At 39.2% G+C, this 20,092-nt stretch overlaps 1 protein-coding gene across 1 annotated transcript in view; it reads right to left on the bottom strand.

Annotated features, from left to right (window-relative positions):
• Positions 1 to 1,066: 1,066 nt before the first annotated feature.
• NEK11 (NIMA related kinase 11) overlaps positions 1,067 to 20,092 on the bottom strand; it is a gene marked incomplete at both ends in the record, with an annotated part of 77,717 nt that continues 58,691 nt past the window's right edge. Inside the window, 2 exons of the mRNA XM_084212188.1 lie at positions 1,067 to 1,271; positions 14,051 to 14,147. Of these exons, the coding sequence (XP_084068314.1) occupies positions 1,067 to 1,271; positions 14,051 to 14,147 (302 nt within the window). The remainder of the gene's footprint in view (positions 1,272 to 14,050; positions 14,148 to 20,092) is intronic.

Here is a 20,092-nt window from a genome sequence, read left to right on the forward strand (position 1 = left end):
ACAATCAATAATAACAAGACAGTTAGGGGCTGAGTGGCCATACATATACATATATGTTTAAGAGTAAATCTGCCAAATTACAAAAATCATGGGCTTAAGTATCACAAGGATGAGTTAGCACAGAAATCAGCAGCAGCTGGAGTCTAATCCTGCATCAGTCCATCAAAGGCAGCTTTGCCAGTGATGCTCTGAGTGCAGGACTGGCATCCAGCCATGGCCCTGAACACCCTTCCTTTGCTTTAAGTGGCAGAAGAAGGGGACTCAGGTAACTGTGAATTCTCCCTCCACTGTCACAAACGTTTGCTCTTCTTCCTGCCCCTGAAATTAGTGTCATATTTACCCACTTCTCACTGTTATCTGGACTCTCAAATGGAGCTTACCCACATGCTTATCTACTACATTACCTTCAGCAGTGTCCTCCAAACACCTCCTGTGTGGGAATCTTTAAAATCAGAGGGTTTTGGGAAAGCTGCAAAAGGCAGACCTCAAAGACAGCAGAACTGCAGTTAGAGCTAAGCAGTAGCCATAAGATTGGCCAGCAGCAAATATTATATAAGAAGTAGAAAAGTAAGGACAAATAGAACAATGGTCTGTGTATCAATGCTTAGATAAACTCCCTAAGCTCCAGAAAAGTACATCTAACAAGATATTAGGAAGTTCTAAGCTTAATAATAGAGCTCTGTGCATTGTGTTTTAAGGTTTACAATTAAGTATTGTATTCTAAATAAGCAAACATTGTTTTAACTGATGGTACGTGTGCTTGGATAAAACTACTGTCAATACGCTTTTGTTTTGTGGGGTTGGTTAAAAAGCTTTTAAAGTAAGTTGTAACATTAAGTTCTTTGTCTGCTGCCTGAGATGTGAGCTGCTGGCATCTTCCCATTATCATAGCCATGTAATGAGACTGATGCTAGAAAATAAAACAGCTTGAGATGCGTTCCTTAGCAGTCCCGTCCTGTTGGTGATTTGTACATAGCCCCCAGCCAGCGATACTCCTGCATTGCCTGCTGGCCTGAAGGAGGCCCCTTCCCCCTCGGTGCCATTCCCAGCTGTTGCAGACACACTGTTACAGCTGGAGATGTGGCCCTAAAGCCTGCAGCTGTTCCTCGAAGTACAGCAGCTGATCCACTTCGAAGCAATCACTTGCTCTAGAAACCAGTTTCTCCAGACAGCTCCTGATCTCCTCCTCACTGGCATTCTGCTGTCTCGCTTCCTTGAGGCAGCTGTACACTGCCTCAAATGCCTCCACTCCCAGCTTCCCAATGGCAGATCTGGGGATAAATATTATAGGAAAGGTCAAGTAATTCATCTCATATAGTAACACCAACATTAACTAGTGCAGATTCCTTCTAAATGTTGTAGGTTTGATTAAGCACCTTGTTTGCCTGACAGGAAAAGGAACTAAAGTTTCCTGGTGAATTTCTCCATGTTTAGTTGCTATACAGAGCCCAAGAATAAAAACCTGGCCGCAGGAAAGTCATGGGAAGCATGGCCATCTTCATTGTTACAATCCAAGAATCCTCTCCCTGCTGAGTCTGACAGACACTTTTATCTACAACAAGTCTGGTAAATGCACATGTATTACTGCCTCTGGATTTCATCAAAACCCAAAGAAGCAACCCAGTCAGCTGAACACCAGTGGCATTTAATGAGAGCACACTTTGTTATTCATTGCTTTATTTTAGCTTCTATCAAATACAAGAAAACCATTGTACAAGCTCAGTATGAGCTAACTTGACACTTTTTTCTTTTCTACAGTGCTCTCCTTTTATCAGAACACAAATCCGAAACTCGGTGACAAAACACACTCAGCATCTTAATATTGATTTATTAAAAGGAACCATTTGAAAACTGCAAGACAATGAACAGCATTTCTTCCTCCTAAAGGAAAAACATCTTTAAGTTCATGTATCACAGGTAACATAAAATTTTTCACTCAGTGATGGCTACATATTTTGATGAAAATACCAGGGTAATTTTCCTTCAGCATTTCCGAGACTATCTGCCTGATCTTTATGCTTCTGACAAAGGATTTGGTTTTTATCACTGAAACTTTACGTGTAAGAGCAGTTGAGAGCTGGCTGCCTTTTAGACAAAAAGGAGGTACTTGGAAGGCACCCATGTCATATGGTGCCTGCAGCAGGCTCCCCATCCAGTGCCTGAGGTAGCAGGAGCTGGAACACCCTCAGCTTGTGGCTGTACCAAGGATGATCTATGCAGGGGCAGAGAAGGGGATCACAGACATCTCCTGGGGCCAGTATAAAGGCTTAGAACTTCAGTAAATGTGCACGTAGGTTCAGAGGGAGCAGGCACACTTCCCATAGCAGTTTGAATAGTTAAACCTTCCTCCCAACAACAACTTCACAAGCTGCAGTTGTAGTTTTTCCTGGTTTTGTACTGATTTTTTGTCACATGTCTAACACCAGGGCAAGGTCAACTCTTCTCACACGATAGCATAATCAACCTAATGGTGCAGTTGCTTTTTACCAGTGGTCATCCTGTTATTGCTGAGGAAAAGCATCATCATAGTAAAATGTCAGCCAGTAAGAGCTCCATATTATGTGAGTTCCCCAATTCTTAGGAAAACAATGCAAAGAATTCTACTTTATTGCTTCTCAGGCTTCTGCCATCTCACTTCCTCTTTGCTTTTCTAGCACCTTAATCATGCCCAGGTGTGATCCCCCTTTGGCTTCAGGTCACCCCTCTGCTGGCTCCAGACATGGAGGCAGCTCAGGAACCTGGGGCAGAGAAAGCCAAAACCCAGGATCAGAACTCACAGGGCGAAGCCGGAATCTCTACAGGTCTAGACCTGATTCAGTCCTGCTTCCTACAACTAGAAATTAATGTTGTTCAGGAGAAAATAAAAACTGTTGGAAATAATTAATTCTCAGACACTGGAAAACTAGGGATTGGATTACCACTGAAAAGTAAATGGAGATTTGTTTGACAAACAATGTACATTTCTTCACAAAACATTATCAAAAATATCACTATTTCTCCCCAATAGTTTAAAAATCAATACATGAAAAGCCATCCTGAAATTACTGCTACTTCATCCGTGCCTTTAATGACTCCTCTCTCCCTCTCAGACAATTACGTTCAATTTTTGGGTAGTCCTGTCTATTTAAAGACGAAAAATTAAGCAAACATATACCTTGGGAGTATTGCTTCTGCTAATAAATGCGACCTGCAGACTTGGGTCTTCTCTGTTCAGCTTGGCAGAGCATGCAAATCAGCTAATGTGTGCAATAGCTGATACAATAGAATTAAGGGGAAAATGTTCATAGGTTGAAAATTACGGGGTAGGTAACAAAAATTATAACCTGCTTTTACAAAAGAAGACATCAGGCTCTGTTTGGATTTGAGAGCTGCATTAATTTGACTCTACTACCACATCATGCATCACAGAGGCAGAAGTGGGATCTCAGAGAGGAAATGTCAGAGGTGTCATGGAGTGAACCTATGATCCTGATGAAGGGAGAGGGGAAAGCACTTCCTGGAAAGTGGGGTTTGTCCATTATGGCGCTGATCCTGTGCTAGGGGATATTTTGTCCATCCATGTAAAATCCTAGAGAGGCGCGATTACAGCTTGCTATTTCACATGAAATACTGGATACCTGCACTCATGTTTTAAAAAGAATTAAAGCCTTACCACCAAATGTGCTGTGAGAACAAGTGCAGAACTCCCATTTACAGCCACACTTGGCCATCCATATTTTCTGATTTACTGGCATTTACTCTCTTCATGCTACCCTATAGCTCACTCACCTACAAACTCACTGTGAGTCATCATCTCTTTTTCAGCCAAGATGACACGAGCAGATACCTGACATCTGGGATTTCATTACTGTGAAAATTTATGGGCCAGACCACCTTCCCACACTGGCCTAAATGGTTTTTCAGTGTGCTAAAATCCAAGGAATTACATCAGGCTCTACCAATCAAGGGTCTGGCTTCGGATGATGCTCAGTAATGTGCTTAAATGCCGTATCTCAGATGTTTTAGAGGGAGGGATTCATGGAGCTCTACTTGCCTCCCTCCTGGCTGCACAGAGTGGTCCCAATGCTCCAGGCAGAGGAGACACAGGGCTGAGACACATGCTGTGACCACCAACCCACTGGCTGCACAGCAGATATTGCCAGTCTGGGGACACTGCCATCCACGTAAGCTGTGGCCTGAAAAAAAATGACTCTTGTTGCCAGCTCTTGTGCAGCGCACCACACATGCCTGAGAAAATGAACTGCAACAAGACCTAAAGGCCATATTGATATTTGATTTCTGGATAATGATGGAGTGTGGACATAAAATAGAGAACTTGGTTATATCAAGGTTAAGGCACCTCTGAGTATGCAAGACGCAGTAAAGAATATCAGCAAAATCATAGGCACTGCTGGAGCTAGAGGGGAGTTTAACAGGAGCCTTGAAAACTGCAATTTTTAGACACAGGGTGTCTAAAACCATTCCAAGTCATTTAGTAGATCTGAATTTATCAAGCTATCTGGTGATTTGCAGTTGATTTTCTACACATCACTGCAAAATTACTAAAATTTGACAATATAATAATGTTGTGTTCTCATCTTTCCCTAGGTGAACAAAAATTCTCTATTATTCCACTGGTCTTCATATTTACTATTCTGGTGCTAGCTACATATTAACATCTCCTTTCTGGCTTGGAGATCAATTACAATACACCTACCTTTATGCCACACTGACAAAAGCCACAAAACAAGATTAATGCTGAAGTTGTGCTCCTCCTTGGGCATTAGCAGCCAGGTTAATATCTCTCAACAGCTTGTCATGACCTGCCTTGAAGGATAACTGTGACACAAATCAGCAGCTAAGGGATTTTCAGCTTCTCACTTTCCAATGTCATTTAGCATGATGGCAGCTATAATTTAAAGCTATCCTGGTCTCAGTGATGCCTCCAGGGAGCTGTGTGTGGTCTGTGGAAGGAAAGGCTTTGCACAAGCCACTACTGAACAGACCAGAGCAGTAACACATGGAAGCTCCTCCAGATCAGGCATCAGCAATAGCATCTCATCTCTGCCATAATAGGCAACAAACAAACTGCTTCTAAGACAAACACAGAAAATTCAGTTATTTCAAAATACCAGTTACTCATGCCTACATCAAAGCAAACCTCAATAAAGAAAATTTCTGGACATGGAATACCCATTCCACTGGGCATTTATTTATCCTTTTGAATGCAGCCAGGCCACCTGCATCCACCACCAAAGAGCACATTTTAAAGTAGAAAACAAATCTGTGTTGATTTTGGCTTATGGGGCATTCTTATGCAAGTGCAGGGATCTTTGAAAAAATAATTTCAGTAGATGCCTCTAAATGCTGTTCTTCCTAACTCAAGGAGCTAACCCCATAGAGTCCAGCAGTATTACTTAGGATTCTCATCAACACATCCAAAAATGATTTGTCCCTGAATTAATGCTATTTCCAAGCATCAATTTATTAACACCATATTTCTCTTTAAAACAGTACAACCATGCCCTTAGCAGCTAACCAGTAGTGATATGAATCTCAGCAAAAAAGATTGTTAGATTTATCTCCTGAGATGACTTTGCAAAAGAATCAGGAAATTACATATCCTTAGTCTCACAGAAAATATTGCTTTCTATCTGTACCAGAAAATCTCAAGATGCCTGCTACAGCATCTCATGGTTCAGTAAACAAACAGGTTTATCTCAGTTAGAACACAAAGGATCTCTGTCCTCTCGAGTTATCTTTCTGTCATTCGGTTTGCTGGCATTACAGACTATGAATGATTAAAACTTTGACACTTGAAAGAAATGGCTCTGGGTTCAAATCTTCATTTGTAGCATTACTTCTCTGTTGCTGTTTAAAGACCCCCTGAGATCTGCTAGGAGAAGGGCATAATAAGTTCCATGATCCAGGTTTTAGGAACTTATTTCTAAAGGTAGGGCAACTCTTTTCTAGTTCTGACAGCTGTTCAGTCTTGGGAATGTGAAAAAAATAGCAAAGTCTAAGAAAAGGTCTTATAAAAAAATAAAAAAGGCAATGGAAAGTATTATTATATAAAAGCTAGTAAGAAAAGAAATACAAATTACTAATATTAGCCCCCACCTTTACCTTCAAGTCTCAATGGACTTTGACTATTCTCATATTACTGCTGAAAGAAAATTTCTTCACTTGAAAACACAATGATAATTTTCCTAATTCATCCTTAATTACTTTGTAATTCCTGAATTAAAGCACCTTAATTTGATTGCAAACAAAACTCTCTGATGTGCTACTTCAAAGATCTGCAAAATCTAAAGCATATTTATGACATGTTTTCCCATGAGTTAAGAAGGATCTCATTATTAAAACATGTAGACACACAGGTGAAGAAATATCAGCCATAATATTCTCCATGCACCTCATATTCAGAGATAAATGAATTTATATAATAGGAATTGAAGCTGACATCTGCTCTTGGAAGAAGAGTTAATTAGAATTTAGAGCTGCTAGTTGAATTCTAGCTACTATCAATTTAGAAGATGCTATATCATAAGAGAAAACATGTTTCCATTCATTTTTCCCACAGATGGAAAAAAAATTACAGCAAAACAGTCATTTAAATCAAACCTGAACACTGTAATTGCAAAGCCTTCCTATATAAAGAAATTTACTACTAATTTAATACTGAAAATAAGACCAGAACTATATTTGCTCCTATAGAGATATTCTTCATGAGGCAGGGTAAGTGATAATTGCACTGTTTTACTGTAGCCATGAAGAATTACCTGAAACACATTTCCCTGAGCTTTATATAGAGTCTGAGATTTCCTAGTCTTTCTATAATTATTTTAAACAACTTTCTGATTTTTAACAGTGCCATGTCATTCAAAGAATCTTTGAAAAGTTCAGTTTAATACCTTCAGCACCACTGATCAAGATCAAGAAGGAATTCCAGGCACACTTAACACATACCTGATGCTATTTGCTTTGTTTATCAATGCATTTGTTTTAGACAGGTGTCTCTGAAGAGCAGCACAATACACAGCTACTTCTTGAATGTGGGCATGTGAGGATACAGTACTTACCTCTGAAAAGTAAATAATTATTTGCAGATCTTGTAAGAATTTAAGAATAAAACTGCATTCTCCGTTGTTCAGCTGTGTGGTAATACAGAGTTAATGCTGACTTCCTTTTACATGGTTTAATACTGGGAGGGGTTCTCTCCTGACATAGGATTTCATACCAAAATGAAAGTTTTAAAACCAACAATTTACCTATCAGACAAAGGAAAAGGTACTTAGGTATTTCCATGAAACCATCAGAATACTAACTATTACTCTCTATATTTTTTCTCAATCCATGCATTGTCTTTAGCCATATTCTATTACGAGTTACTACATAAGACAATGCATTTCTGAGTTAGCAATAAGTCAGTCTCGCTAAAAGGTTTGTCAATGCTTCAAAGGTGCTTCATTGGTGAGATTAATGAAATCACTTGGTATGGAGATAGAAAATTCTTTACAGAAATATCACAAACACCACAGTAATTTACTCACAGAATTTCCAGCTGGGCTTGAGCACTGTACAGACACAGAGGGAGGTGAAGCAGCATTCAAGCTCTGAGCTATGCTAAACACCCATACAAGGTTACAGTAAAAGCAAAAATACTCTTAAACAATCCAGTGAAAAAGACATTTTAAAAGCTAAAAAAACCCTAACCACTGTGGAATGTGAGATACCCAATGATGGCAAATATTTAAGTGTATATGTACATATACATAAAAATAGACACTAACATATACACAAAAAGGCTCCCAAAGCCATTTGCATAAGGTTTTATACAAACAGTTTTTCTAACATCAACCATTTGGGCTTAGTTCACATCTATACCCTCCCAATGGGGCTTGAAGCTAGGTAGATTAAGTCCACAACTTCTTTTAGGTCTCTTTTTACATCTGTAGCTCTTTAAGAAGTTCCTAGCACAAAACAGTGACTAAGGCAAATTCACATTTTGGCAGAGCCATACAATTCCATGATGACACCATTCTACAGAGAAAGAAAGAAAGAAAAGCAATTATCAACTATAGACAGTAAATCTATGGTTTTCAGAAAGGCCTAGGAAGATTTATGTATTCAGTTTCTTCTGGTCTGCATAAAAATAAGCTTCACAGAGCTGTTTAGGCATTTAAAGATGTAGATAGAAGTCTAGTTTTTTTTTTCCTACAAAGCAAACATTTAATATATTTCAAAAGAGAGCTGTGGTCATTTCTGCATCAAACCTCTTGGAAAATTCCCTACCTACATTTCTCTCAAGCAAACTTCCCAAGGTTGCAGTGCCACTTCTAGTAAATGCTGTCAAAATGATTCAGGTGGTTCCATATTGAAAACAGACTATATAATTAATGCTGCATGAAAGCATTTTTGCATTTGCAAACTATTGACAAAATCAAGGTGCTGGAAATCTGAACAGCTCAATCTATGCATTCTGTATGCTCAGCATGAGAAACTAGGCAAGCTATGCTTTGTGTGCAAAATAAAAAGGAGTATTATGCTCTGAATGTTTTGAGTGTTTGGGGCCACTTGACATTTTCAAATGAATGAGTCTATACTTAAAATTTTAGTTGTTTTGCTACTGAAATGCAATTTTCAAAGTTAATAAAAACTCTCTCTAGTGCTGAAGCAATCATAGCGTTAATGTCCACTTTAAAAATAAAAGTCCTTAAAAATTCAGAATAACAGAATGACTCATGGATCTGTGACATACAGTTCAGCAGAGAAGCTGAAAAAAAATCTGTGTTTTCTTTAGATATCTAAGCAGATTCACAAAATATTACACATTGTTATGACCTGAGGTAATAGTAATGTGAGGTAATAGTAATTCAAGTAATGTGAAAAACGGGCAAAAGATGAGCATCCCCAAAAAAGGCATCAAACTTTAATTGTGCCCCAACACACACTCACACACTCACTCACTCACTCACTCACTCACTCACTCACTCACTCACTCACTCACTCACTCTAACTACCAAGTTTGTTCTCACTGCTCATTTCAAAGTGCACCCTAACAAATGTAAAGCTGCTGAGAACTGCTGAAATCATGGTGTGGGCAGGCGATGTGCTCTTCCCATCCTCAGGTGCAGGATGGAGAGGAGCAGCATAAGAGACAAAGTGCCAACAAGAGAAGCAGCCCATTTTTGTCACAGAAGGGGAGGACAGTGGGAAGAAGCTGAAGGAAGACCCATGGAAAATGCCTGAGGAATTAGGTCATCAGCTCTAACTTGAGCCTGGAGGAGTTCCTGCTGCCTCTGCTGCAGAGGACTCCTAGGCTTCTGAGCAGCAGACACTGTCTCACTCACCTTCATTTCTTCTTAAGCAGGAAAACACAGGATTTACCCATTCCAACTTTCAGTCATTGCCTGGAGGCAGCAGTGACTCCTGAGCCAAGAGCACCCACTCACTTCTCCCTGACAGAAGCCAAGAACCAATATCCCAGCTTGGCCACACACAGGCAGGGTTCAATCTTTCAGTGTTCCTGATGAACTTACTGTACCCTCACTTGCTTCTAAAGCAAACAGCAAACCCAAAATACTTTCTTCAAATTTGGGTCTGGAAAGTATTGAAAAGTATAAATGGTTCAATTCTCTTAAAATAGATTTTCAGTAAAAGAAAGAGAAACTCATAGACTAAGATGTTTAATTTTTTCCACAATGAGCTCAGTAGACTCATTTGAGACTGGCTTTTAAAAATGAGGTGTGAGAAACTGTGACAAGGAAAATGGATCTGAAAGTAAAATTTTGGCTTAGCCCATGAGACTCAGAAAACTATAGTCATGCTGTAAGATACCTTGGGATCACCAGACAGAAATTATAACCTGAAAATGGAGTGCTGGACAGAGCACTGGTGTGTGTAAGAGGAAATTCAATCCTCAAAAACATTTCAGGATCAATACCTTCAAGAGTACTCTATTCACCTGCAAGAAAGTGGTAACTCAGACAGCGTCAATAAATTTCCTCACCAAATATGTCTTTTGTCTGTGAGAAGACATCTTGTTCCTCAAGCTCGTTTAAATCATGACACCGTCAACTTGACAGTCAATGGCAATCAAAAGGTCACTGTTAAGTTTTTTAATCAAAACCTTAAAAAACAATTAGCTTTTCTGTATTTGTTGCTTTTTTCTTCACTAAGGCTGCCCTCAATGACATCAATAACAAAACCAGTTTCAGTTGGCTCAGAAAGGTCCATTCTGCATAAATTGAAATACTACATCAAGTAAACACGTTCTTTACTGTATTTTTTTTTTTAATTGCACAAATAAATGTACAAAAAGTCTTCTATACTTCTAGCATTTTAGGACTACTTATCTCAAAAAACATCCAGTGCCTACTGAATGACCTCAAAATGACCTTTACTTCTGAACTTTTAAGATAAACTATGCATTTGATGGCAGCATCACAAGCACAAGAAGCATATATACATACTACTCATGAGTCTAAACCAATAGTGTTGTGAGCATTCAGAGGAGCAGAATAAAAATATCACCCAATGCTTTTTCTTCATGACTTCTGAAAGACTGCTTTACTTACACTCAGCAGGGGATGATGAAGTCTTTTTGCTGATTGTGGTATGCTGCTGTGCATAACACTTTGGGGACTGACTAAGAGGTGCTTACTGCTGGGCTAAAGGATTTTAATTTACTTAAAATTTGGGGCATAAAAGCCTTTTCCTTCTACTGCCATACATTTTATTGAATCCTAAAGTGCATATTAGAGTTCATGGCTATTAAAATGACTCATTGTAGATATTAATGGATATCTCCACAAAGGAGCACAAAACTATCTGTACCAAGTTTTGTATATGACCTCGGGGGAAAAAAATTAATAGGTGCTACTACAATTTAATCTGACAGGGGAAAAATGCTTTGGCTTGAGGAGTTGCTTCTGAAGAACAGTGTGGCTCTGTTCTGTGATGCACAGTTGGAAAGTCTCTATAGGGGAACACCAGTGGAAAAGTCTGAACAGTTTGTCTTTGTGGATCTCTCCATGAAGATAACTTGGCTCTGGACAGCACGTGGCAGTAACGCTTCCCAGACTCGGCATGCACCAAGTTACCTCACACCTCCAAGATGGGAACCACCACGAGATTTTGATGGTGGCCAGGACAGAAGATACCAGGAAATGGCTCCTCCCACTTCCTGCACCTAACATGATTCCTCAGTTTCAAAACCCAGTAGGAGGAATAAGAGTCTCACAGCTCCGATTTCTATATTTGGCTGAGTTGTTGCTGCTGGCACACGGGACCAGAAGGAGCATAATGATAACCTTAGTGGGAGCTAGTTCAAAAAATGGAGATTTCTTATTAGCACTGCATATCCCAATATCCAAATGCTTAGCACTGAAGTGGAAATTTTTGTGGAGATAATTAACTCTTCTTGAAAGGTAAAGTTAAATCTCTGCTCTTATAAACTTCATAATGAATTCTGATACCAAATATAACAAACTAGAAACTGCTGTCACTGGAGTTGGTGATTTTATCATGACTTTTACTGACAGGACAGAGATTCACATTGATGCTGGATGCGATCAACTGGAACAGAGAGTGCAATGGTAATTGCAAAGAAAAAGTCAGGGGAAATATTTAGGGGTTGTAGTGATAAAAAAGCCATTTCTTTTCACTTAAAATAGGAGGAGACCAAGCACTCCTACCTACCACATTCAAGAATATCAGTGGCTTCCTTCTATATTCCCATAAAGAGTTTTTGCACAGCTTTACTCTCACATGAGTATCCTTGCCAAGTCCACCATAAGAATACAGTGGAAACCTCCTAAATTGATGCTCTGATGCACAGCAAGTCAAAGAAGGCATTTAGTGAGTCATGCTGCAGTCACTCGAGCAATGAGCACATAACATCTTGTCAAGTGACTGCCTTGCTACAGTGGTTTGCTAGCCAGCATTACTCACGTCTCAATTGGAAATGGCTAAAATGTGCTTTCACTGTCAGACCCTGTGTTATTTTAGATGAATCTGGCATTTTATCAGAGCTACTGACACTTTCTGCCAGTAACGTCATCTGTAATGCATGGGCACAAAGTTTCTTTATGACCAGCTCATGGCACAGGTCCCTCATCAGAACCTATTGCTCCTCACACCTGAAAATGGTGCAAATCCCAAACATTCACAGTCCTCTTTCTAGAGTGACTTGACACCCAAACAGATTTCACTGCACCTCCACATTATCGCCCTTGCTCTGCTCTTCTCTTTCCATTTAGGAACTCCAGCTACTCAGTTTGTCTCAGTAAGACAAACCCCCCACATTGTCTCCTTCATCAGAAGCTGTCATCTGGAAGACCCCCCCCCCCCCCCCCAAAAAAAAAAGTCTGCACTTATCCAAGTAAAACTGAATAGCACAAGTCTAAATTGTATTAGCCTTGCTTATGTGGCACTGTTATGTGGATGACATTCAAAAAACACATCATATGAAGCTTGCTGAAGGATGAGCAGAGAAGCTGTGGCTTTGTGTACTGATACACAGCCACATGTGTTTCCTTCTCACCACTGAAAACACCACTGTGGCCTGTGTGTAGATTGGCCATGGGTCAGAGTTTGCAGGGATCTCCTTGACTATGCACACGCTGGGTACTGTGCTCATTGATTTCTTCCTTAACACTTAACTTTCCAAGCAATTAAGTCCTTTCTGACCTTTATATATTCAGAAAATGAAAAAGTCGTGCTACGTTTTGGAGAAAGGACAAAAATGTGAGTCACAACAAACCATGAGAACCATGAAACAGCACTGGAAAAAGAGAATTTGAAAGAGGTGATCTAAACATACCTCAGCCCTAAAAGCAATGACTGTGAAGTCTAAATATTTTAATTTCTATCCAAAAACCATGAGAACACCAGGTGAAATCTCTAAGTTTAGTGGGCATTTTGACTAAAAATCTCACCTTGTAAGTAGCTGGGACAACATAATGCATTGATTTATTTTTATAAGTAGTTTCCATCAAAAGAGAATGGAAAGCAGTACAAGTGGAAAGCTGTGAGACCTGGGACTGATTGCACAGTAAGGGCTAAGCCATGAAGTGAAACTTCAGGAGCTGCTGCATCTTGAAATACTGTAAAACCAAACAACTTCTATCAGGAGTAAATGTGATTGATATTTTCCTGAAGTACATGGTGATGTTTTAAACAGTGATTGCTATCAATGCTGTTGGAATTGTACTCATTTTCTTCAGAGAGCTCACTCTACTGTTTGAATTTATTTGTATTCCAATAACATCCACCACATTATTGGCACTGTCCACCTACCCAGGAGAAAAAATTGCCCTTTTGTGAAGAGTTTACATTGTGAGAGCAGTTGAATCTTGCAACTTTGCAAAGAATATTTGATCTCAGAAATAATATACATCACTATGATTATCAGATCAGCACCTCAAACAGGATGCAATCAATCTTGGAAGGCCAGAAATTACTGAGTCAAGATAAAGGCTCAAGATACATTAACCAGTGCATTCTAGAAAGGAAGCACAGACCTTCTTTTTATTAAGACACTGAAATAAAGTGTAAATAAAGCTGGGATTTCAGCAATGCTGAAAACAAATAGACAATGAGTTTCAAAGGGAACTGCCCATGTACTGCCCGCTGTCTATTTGAAAATCCCAGCCAACAGCAGCAATTTTGTTTGGTTTAAAACATCATAGCACCATGGGAAGCAAACCCACTTACTTTTCCTTCCAGGCAAGTGAAGGAGCAAACATGGTGGTACTGTGTACATCTACAGGTGATTTGTGGGCATGGGCTGTGCTAATAAAGAAAGTGAAATTCAGAATGATACTGACAGCAGGTAAGACAAACTGGATCCTGGAAAGATGTCAGTGATTGTGCAGCTTACAAGAAAACAATCAGAAATGAGGGTCAGCTTTCATCCACTCTGGAGGCAAGTAGGCAAGTCTCTAAACACCTTACCATTCACTTCTTTTTGTTGATGGGATTTTTGGGTTTTATTTGCTGTGCTTTGCAGTTTTCCAAATCCATATTCTTTGCCGGCACATTGGTAACATATAAATATGCTACTTACTCCCTCATGCGTTTCAGCTTGGTCTCAGCCATTGTGCTGTTGAGAGCTCTGAATCCCTGGGGCACCCCTGGAGACACTCCGGTGACAGTCCTCGAGCCTACAAATCAATGCACAGACACACAACCTTCTTCACCTTCATCCCCCGAGCTCTACTGCAGAATCAAGGGCAGGCAGAAGGAGGAAGACTATTCCTGTTTCTCACAAGGCAGTGCCACATTAATTAAAGATGAATTCGATTATTAAATGTACATTAAGGGCAACTCCTTTCTGAGGGATAAGTAGGTTTATACCCTAAAGGCACCAGAACCGTAATGACAAGGAATACACAAGGAATTACAAGGGAAAGGAAAATCACTTCAGGAAGTTGTGGAACAGATAAATACCCAACAACATTAAATTTGTTTGGGCAATATGCATTTTCTTCCACTGTTTTTTTACTTATCTTTAAGAGCAAGAACATTCTTCCTAACAAGCAAGTCTCTCCTTGAGCTTGATCATTACTGTAAACTGGAAGTATTATACGTAAGTATATATCTTACGACATCAGTTTCTCCTTCAGATAAAGGTACTCTTTTTATGTATGAATATATATGTATATATCTAAACATACCTGTATATGTAAATACATATGTATGTGTAAGAAATATATACATGCATAAACACACATGCCCACTCTTCCTGTTTGCAGGCCTTGTGAGCTGTTGCAATATTTCAGGACCACACGTACCACAGAGGCCCTTGACCACAGGAACACAAAAGTGCTGAATCCCAGAGGACTGGCAGGGTTATCAGCTCACATATGCTGCAATTTCATCCCATCATACAAGTCTGTGGTTTTCCTAAGAAATTTATGTACTTTTTGCCCTGACTGCTCCCATTGAAAGACAATTTCAAAGCCTCACCAGGAGCTAGTGGCTAAAATCACTTATTTCCTGATAAAATTTCTTTGTCAAGCAGTTCATGCTCATTTTCCTCCTGTGCCAGTCCTTTCCCTTGGCTTATGCGGTTCTTTCCTTCCCTTTTGCATACTCATGTCACTGTCATATTTTCTGAAAAATCCCTTTGCCAGGATTTCTACTCCTGGGAAGCTGAGAAGCCTTAGAGAAAAATGAAAACAACAATTATCTGATTGCTTCTCCTGTGTTTTCCTGCTTTGGAATGTGGTTTGCAGATTGTTTACCAACAGGTGAATTGTTTTTACTTAATGACCAATCGCTGTCTGGCTGTGTCAGGACTCTGGAAGAGGTCACGAGTTTTTAATTAGTATCTTGTTAAGCCTTCTGTAAGTATCCTTTCTCTAGTCTTTAGTATAGTTTTAGTAGAGCATTCTTTAATATTATATAATACATAAAATAATAAATTAGCCTTATAAGAACATGGAATCAGATTCATCAAGTCTCCTTCGTCCTGGGGACCCAGCAAATACCACACCTTTTATTTCTTCATAATTGGAAAAAAAAAGATCCTATTTCAGCTTTCAATTTGTTAAGCTGAACAAAGCAGCTGTTTTATCATCTTCTTGCAAATTGTTTGGCGCTAGGATTTCACTTCCCAAAGAAAGGAGATGTATCAGGGTGTAAATGTGTGGGCTGTGCTACACAGGACCCAAGTTCTGAGCAGGCATGGGAGGGCTTTGCACAGGGTAGGAACAAGCCAAAAGTCAAACAAGTTAACACAATGTCTTGTCTAACTGAGCACACACTCCCCCCCTACCAGCAGTTTTTGGCTTGGACTCAGCTGGGGTTTGGCTTAGTTTGGATTGCATTAACAGGGATCACATGCAGCCAGAGGCAGCCTGCAGCCCCCCTCCATCCATGAGCTGATACAGACACCCCCAGAGAACACCAAATGCTTCCCTGGAATGTGTAATCATGGCTCTCCCAACAGTTAAGCTCCCATGCCTTACATGATTCTAGACCCTGATCATGTCCATCTGAATGCTGAGATAAAACTTTCCATTGTGAGTGATCCTACTGAATCACTCACAGTGAGCATCTGCTGGATTCAGAGGCTTGGAAGCACAGAAGAAATGGATTCCTGATTCTGTTAGCAGGATGGACAAACAATTGCACATTTAAAAACATTCTCCTAGCTTATCTTATACCTAATGGCTAAGAGTTATCTGGTGCTCAAGTATTACCACTCAGGTATAGTTAATGTAGTTTAAAAGATGAAAAATGACAAGCCCAGTTCTTACTGGCAACCAGTTATTTCACCCATTAATACAAAAAACATTTCCTGATCTTTTAGTGTAACAGTGCACATGCATATCCATATGTTTCACATGGAGTCTGTAAGCATTCAACTCCTTCAGCAGCTCTGGAAAATTCAGTTATCCTCAGGACAGCTCTGAGGAAATCCCACGGGCTGTGCAAAGCATTGCTTGTGACTTAGTGGGCTCCTCTCTCAGTTGGCACAGTATTAAGGTCCAGATGTAGGGCTTTGGTTCTTTGAAACCAATTAAAAATTGATGCCCTGAGCACCAGTGGCCTAAGGAAAATATAAACCTTGCAGTCTCTTAAAAAGGAGTACATTTAACCACAGGCACCAGATAAATTCTGGCATCACTATTATTACAGGATATATCACTGTAGTAAGAGCTCAGCATATTCTTTCTGTGTAGTGAATTCAGTATATTTATTACTACAATATTTCCTTCTCCTCTGACATTTCATTATTAAAAACATCCTTCTTGTTTGTTTTGGGTTTGTTTGGTTTTTTTCCCCTGGGATTTCTGGCTAAATAATTCAAATTTTGTTTACACATTGGCAGTTGGCCAAGAAAAACTTAGTCTCTACATGTATCTTTCCCTCCATTTAATATGATTTTTGGTCACTGCAAGGCAGCACAGTCTGAATATTTTAGGATTTTGCAAAGGTGTGGTTAGTCATTAAAAAAAAGAGTTCTCAGTGAAGACTGCTAAGAGCTTGATACATTGATGCTACAGCACACCTCAACAAATGTTGCTGGGGTGATTCATAAGCATACTAACTTCTACATCAAAGGTACTTTCTTAGAAGCAGTTACTTGATTAATAATGTATTTTGCACACAGCTTCAGGCAGTTTGTGTACCCACATATCAACACACAACAAGGAACTATGCTTCTTCAAAAAGTTACCAGATATTTGCATTTTTTAATCGAATATATCATTCTTGATCCATTAAACAAAATCAAATGAAACAACAAGAGCACTGTCTTTTCAAAACCAGGTATTGTGGCTTTCTAAATGTATTTCAATGTCTCCCAGTGTCTAACCCAGTACTGCAGAAACAACATAGAGCAAAGGGCAAAAGATCTTTGTCCTCTCAGGTGATAGAGCACCAGTTTGAGGTTTGCACTGAGGATCTGTAGAAAAAGGAATTTATTCACAGGTGCATTATCTGGTAAGAGTTTTCATAAATTATGGTCCAAAGGCATTCCTACAAACATTCCTGCTAATGACCAAAGAATAGGTGATATACACCTACTGCATCTCTTCATAAGCCATGATGAGCTGTGAAGCTCTTATCTCCACTGAATCACAAACCTCTGTTTGTATTTCAGATTTCTTTTCTTTACCTTTCACTTCTGCATAGGACATCCTACAATGCCTTTTTGTACAAGATATAAAAGATTAGAAACAGATGTGTTTTCCAGTTTCATAAACAATACAAAGTGACCTAACTGCCCCTAACCTTCTCTCAATGGCAGGCAAATTTAGTAAATTTTAAAATTAGTTTTTACACCTCCCTTATCTTCTGCAGTTTTTTCTGGGATCTTCCCAATTTTTCAATTTATCAGCACAGCCTATCTTACTTCAAACACACTCCACATGGACCCTTATAGACAACACAAAAGCAATTGTGTACCACAAAAGCTCTTGTACTTGGAGTGATCCTGGGACCTCTTGAGGAGAAAACTCAGTTACCTCCCAAGTCCTTTTATAACCACTGAGGTTTATACTAAACAAATTCCACCTATTGAAAAACAATTTATATTTATTGCATCCTTTTTATCACAGCCTTTGCTGACATAAAAAAAAAAAAGTTGTTCTAGTGTTTTTCTTCTTGGTTATTCTCTAACAACCGCTTGAAATGACTCATAATCTTTTTGCAATACTTTAATAATGAAAGATGCTACAAGAAATTCTGTCTGGCCAGATTCCTGCTTCCATTGCCCGATTATTGCCATGAAATCCATAGTGTTTTCAGGAGCAGCCATTATAATTCTGTTGCAGCTCTGTAGCCCAGCAATATGGTATTGCCACGCTTGCCCCAGGCCACACACCTGGAACTGAGTCCTCAAGGCTTCAGGCTTTGTCTGATCTTGTCTTGTCCTGACAGAAATTTTGATTGAATTGCTTAAGCTATAGCAGCAGTTCTTTGAATTACTATGTAGTGGGCTGTTTTGTTTTATTTCCAGTTATTCTTGTAACATACAACCTGCTTTTTTAGATGGATTAGTAGTATTCTGTGTAGAAAGACATATTTATAACTAACTTAATTCAATTAATGTAGAGAAGTACAGGCCTGGTACAACAGCAGATACCTTGAAAATTGGGAACAAAAGATGAGATGTAAAGGACTACAGGCATGGGATGTCAAGAAAGGAGGCTCTAGCTAATACTGGCAATGCCATGTGTAAAACCCATATGCTAGTGGTTAGTTAAAGAAATGCAGAGCTGGAAGGGGACACAACCAGCTTTAGGGTGAAAAAGACAGCAAGTATCTAACCTAGGTAAAATGCACTATACACAGAAAATTTTGATGTAATGAGAATTTGGAGCCCAGTGAAGAATATGCAAGGTATAAATGAACATTAGCAAACACATTAAAATGACCCCAAGTGAAGGTTTATAGCTTGATTTTGGAAGAACTTAAAATAATGAAAGTTTAAATTTTCTAAGTGATACTGGGCATACAAAGATAAAAGGGAACCTGGAGATCGGTCTCTTATTATCATCACATATATTTCTTTGGAGCAAATCATACCTAATAACTGCCTAGTTTGGAATAAGCCTGTAAGTTTCAGTACAGTCTGGTTGGAATTTTTTTTAGTAATAAAAGTACAATTTATTCTTTAATATTGCAATTTTTAAAAAGTCATCTTCTTGTCCCTAATAATAAAGGGAAAAGATTAAGATAAGGAGTTTCTAATACTAAGATTGTTTTCAAAACACCACTGTTTGTCTTAATATTCTTGTTTATTCTCACCAACCTTCAAGGCAATTCCTCTCTTTATTAAATGAAGGGATATTGAAGCACAGAGCAAAATTTTTTTGTTATTTCAACTTTTGCAAACCCATGGCAGACAGTGATGCTGCAAATGCATAAATGAGTGCAGAATTTGGAGATAGGAGGAGTGTGAAGAGAAACTGGATGTAAATGTTCCTTCCTTCAGTCCTCGGGGTCTCCTGGCATGGAACCCAGAAGGTGACCAGTGAAGGTGACCTAGAAGATGACCTACAAGATTATGATGGCCACAACTTTGATTACTCCCTTTCATCCTTCTTCTTTGGCTCTCTCTTCCCATCTGCCCAGACTCACAAGCAGGGGTGAACCAGAGCTCAGCACTGGAAGAACCTCTGGAAGCAGGACTTCCTGGGAGTCTCCTGTGTTGTGGTTTTAGATAATCCCAAATCAGGTTTATCCCAACTGAATGAGTGCAAACAAAGCAGCTAAATGAGGCTGCAGCTCCCATGGGAGCCTTTGGGAGCTCAGCTGGCCTTTCATGCAGCTCATGCTCGGGCTGCTGCCGGCACAGTCCCACCTGGTGGCTCTGAGGACAGTGACTGTGACAGCCACAGTAAATAGCCTTCTTTCTCATAAGTTTTCTTTTTAGCTTTTAAGTAGACCACAATGACCCAGGTTTTCCAACTGTAAATCTATAGACATTATTTTGCCAGAGATTTTAGGATTAAATTACTAACTTAAATTCTCCCTGTTTTCTTTTTACCTGTAATGAGATACTGTTATATAAATAAGTATTATCCAAACCTTCATCATAATTTTAAAAATATTAAATATTTTAATTCATTTTCTCTTATTGTTACCAGGATTA

Source organism: Fringilla coelebs (assembly GCF_963513975.1).
Source record: "Fringilla coelebs genome assembly, chromosome: 1".
NCBI lineage: Eukaryota > Metazoa > Chordata > Aves > Passeriformes > Fringillidae > Fringilla > Fringilla coelebs.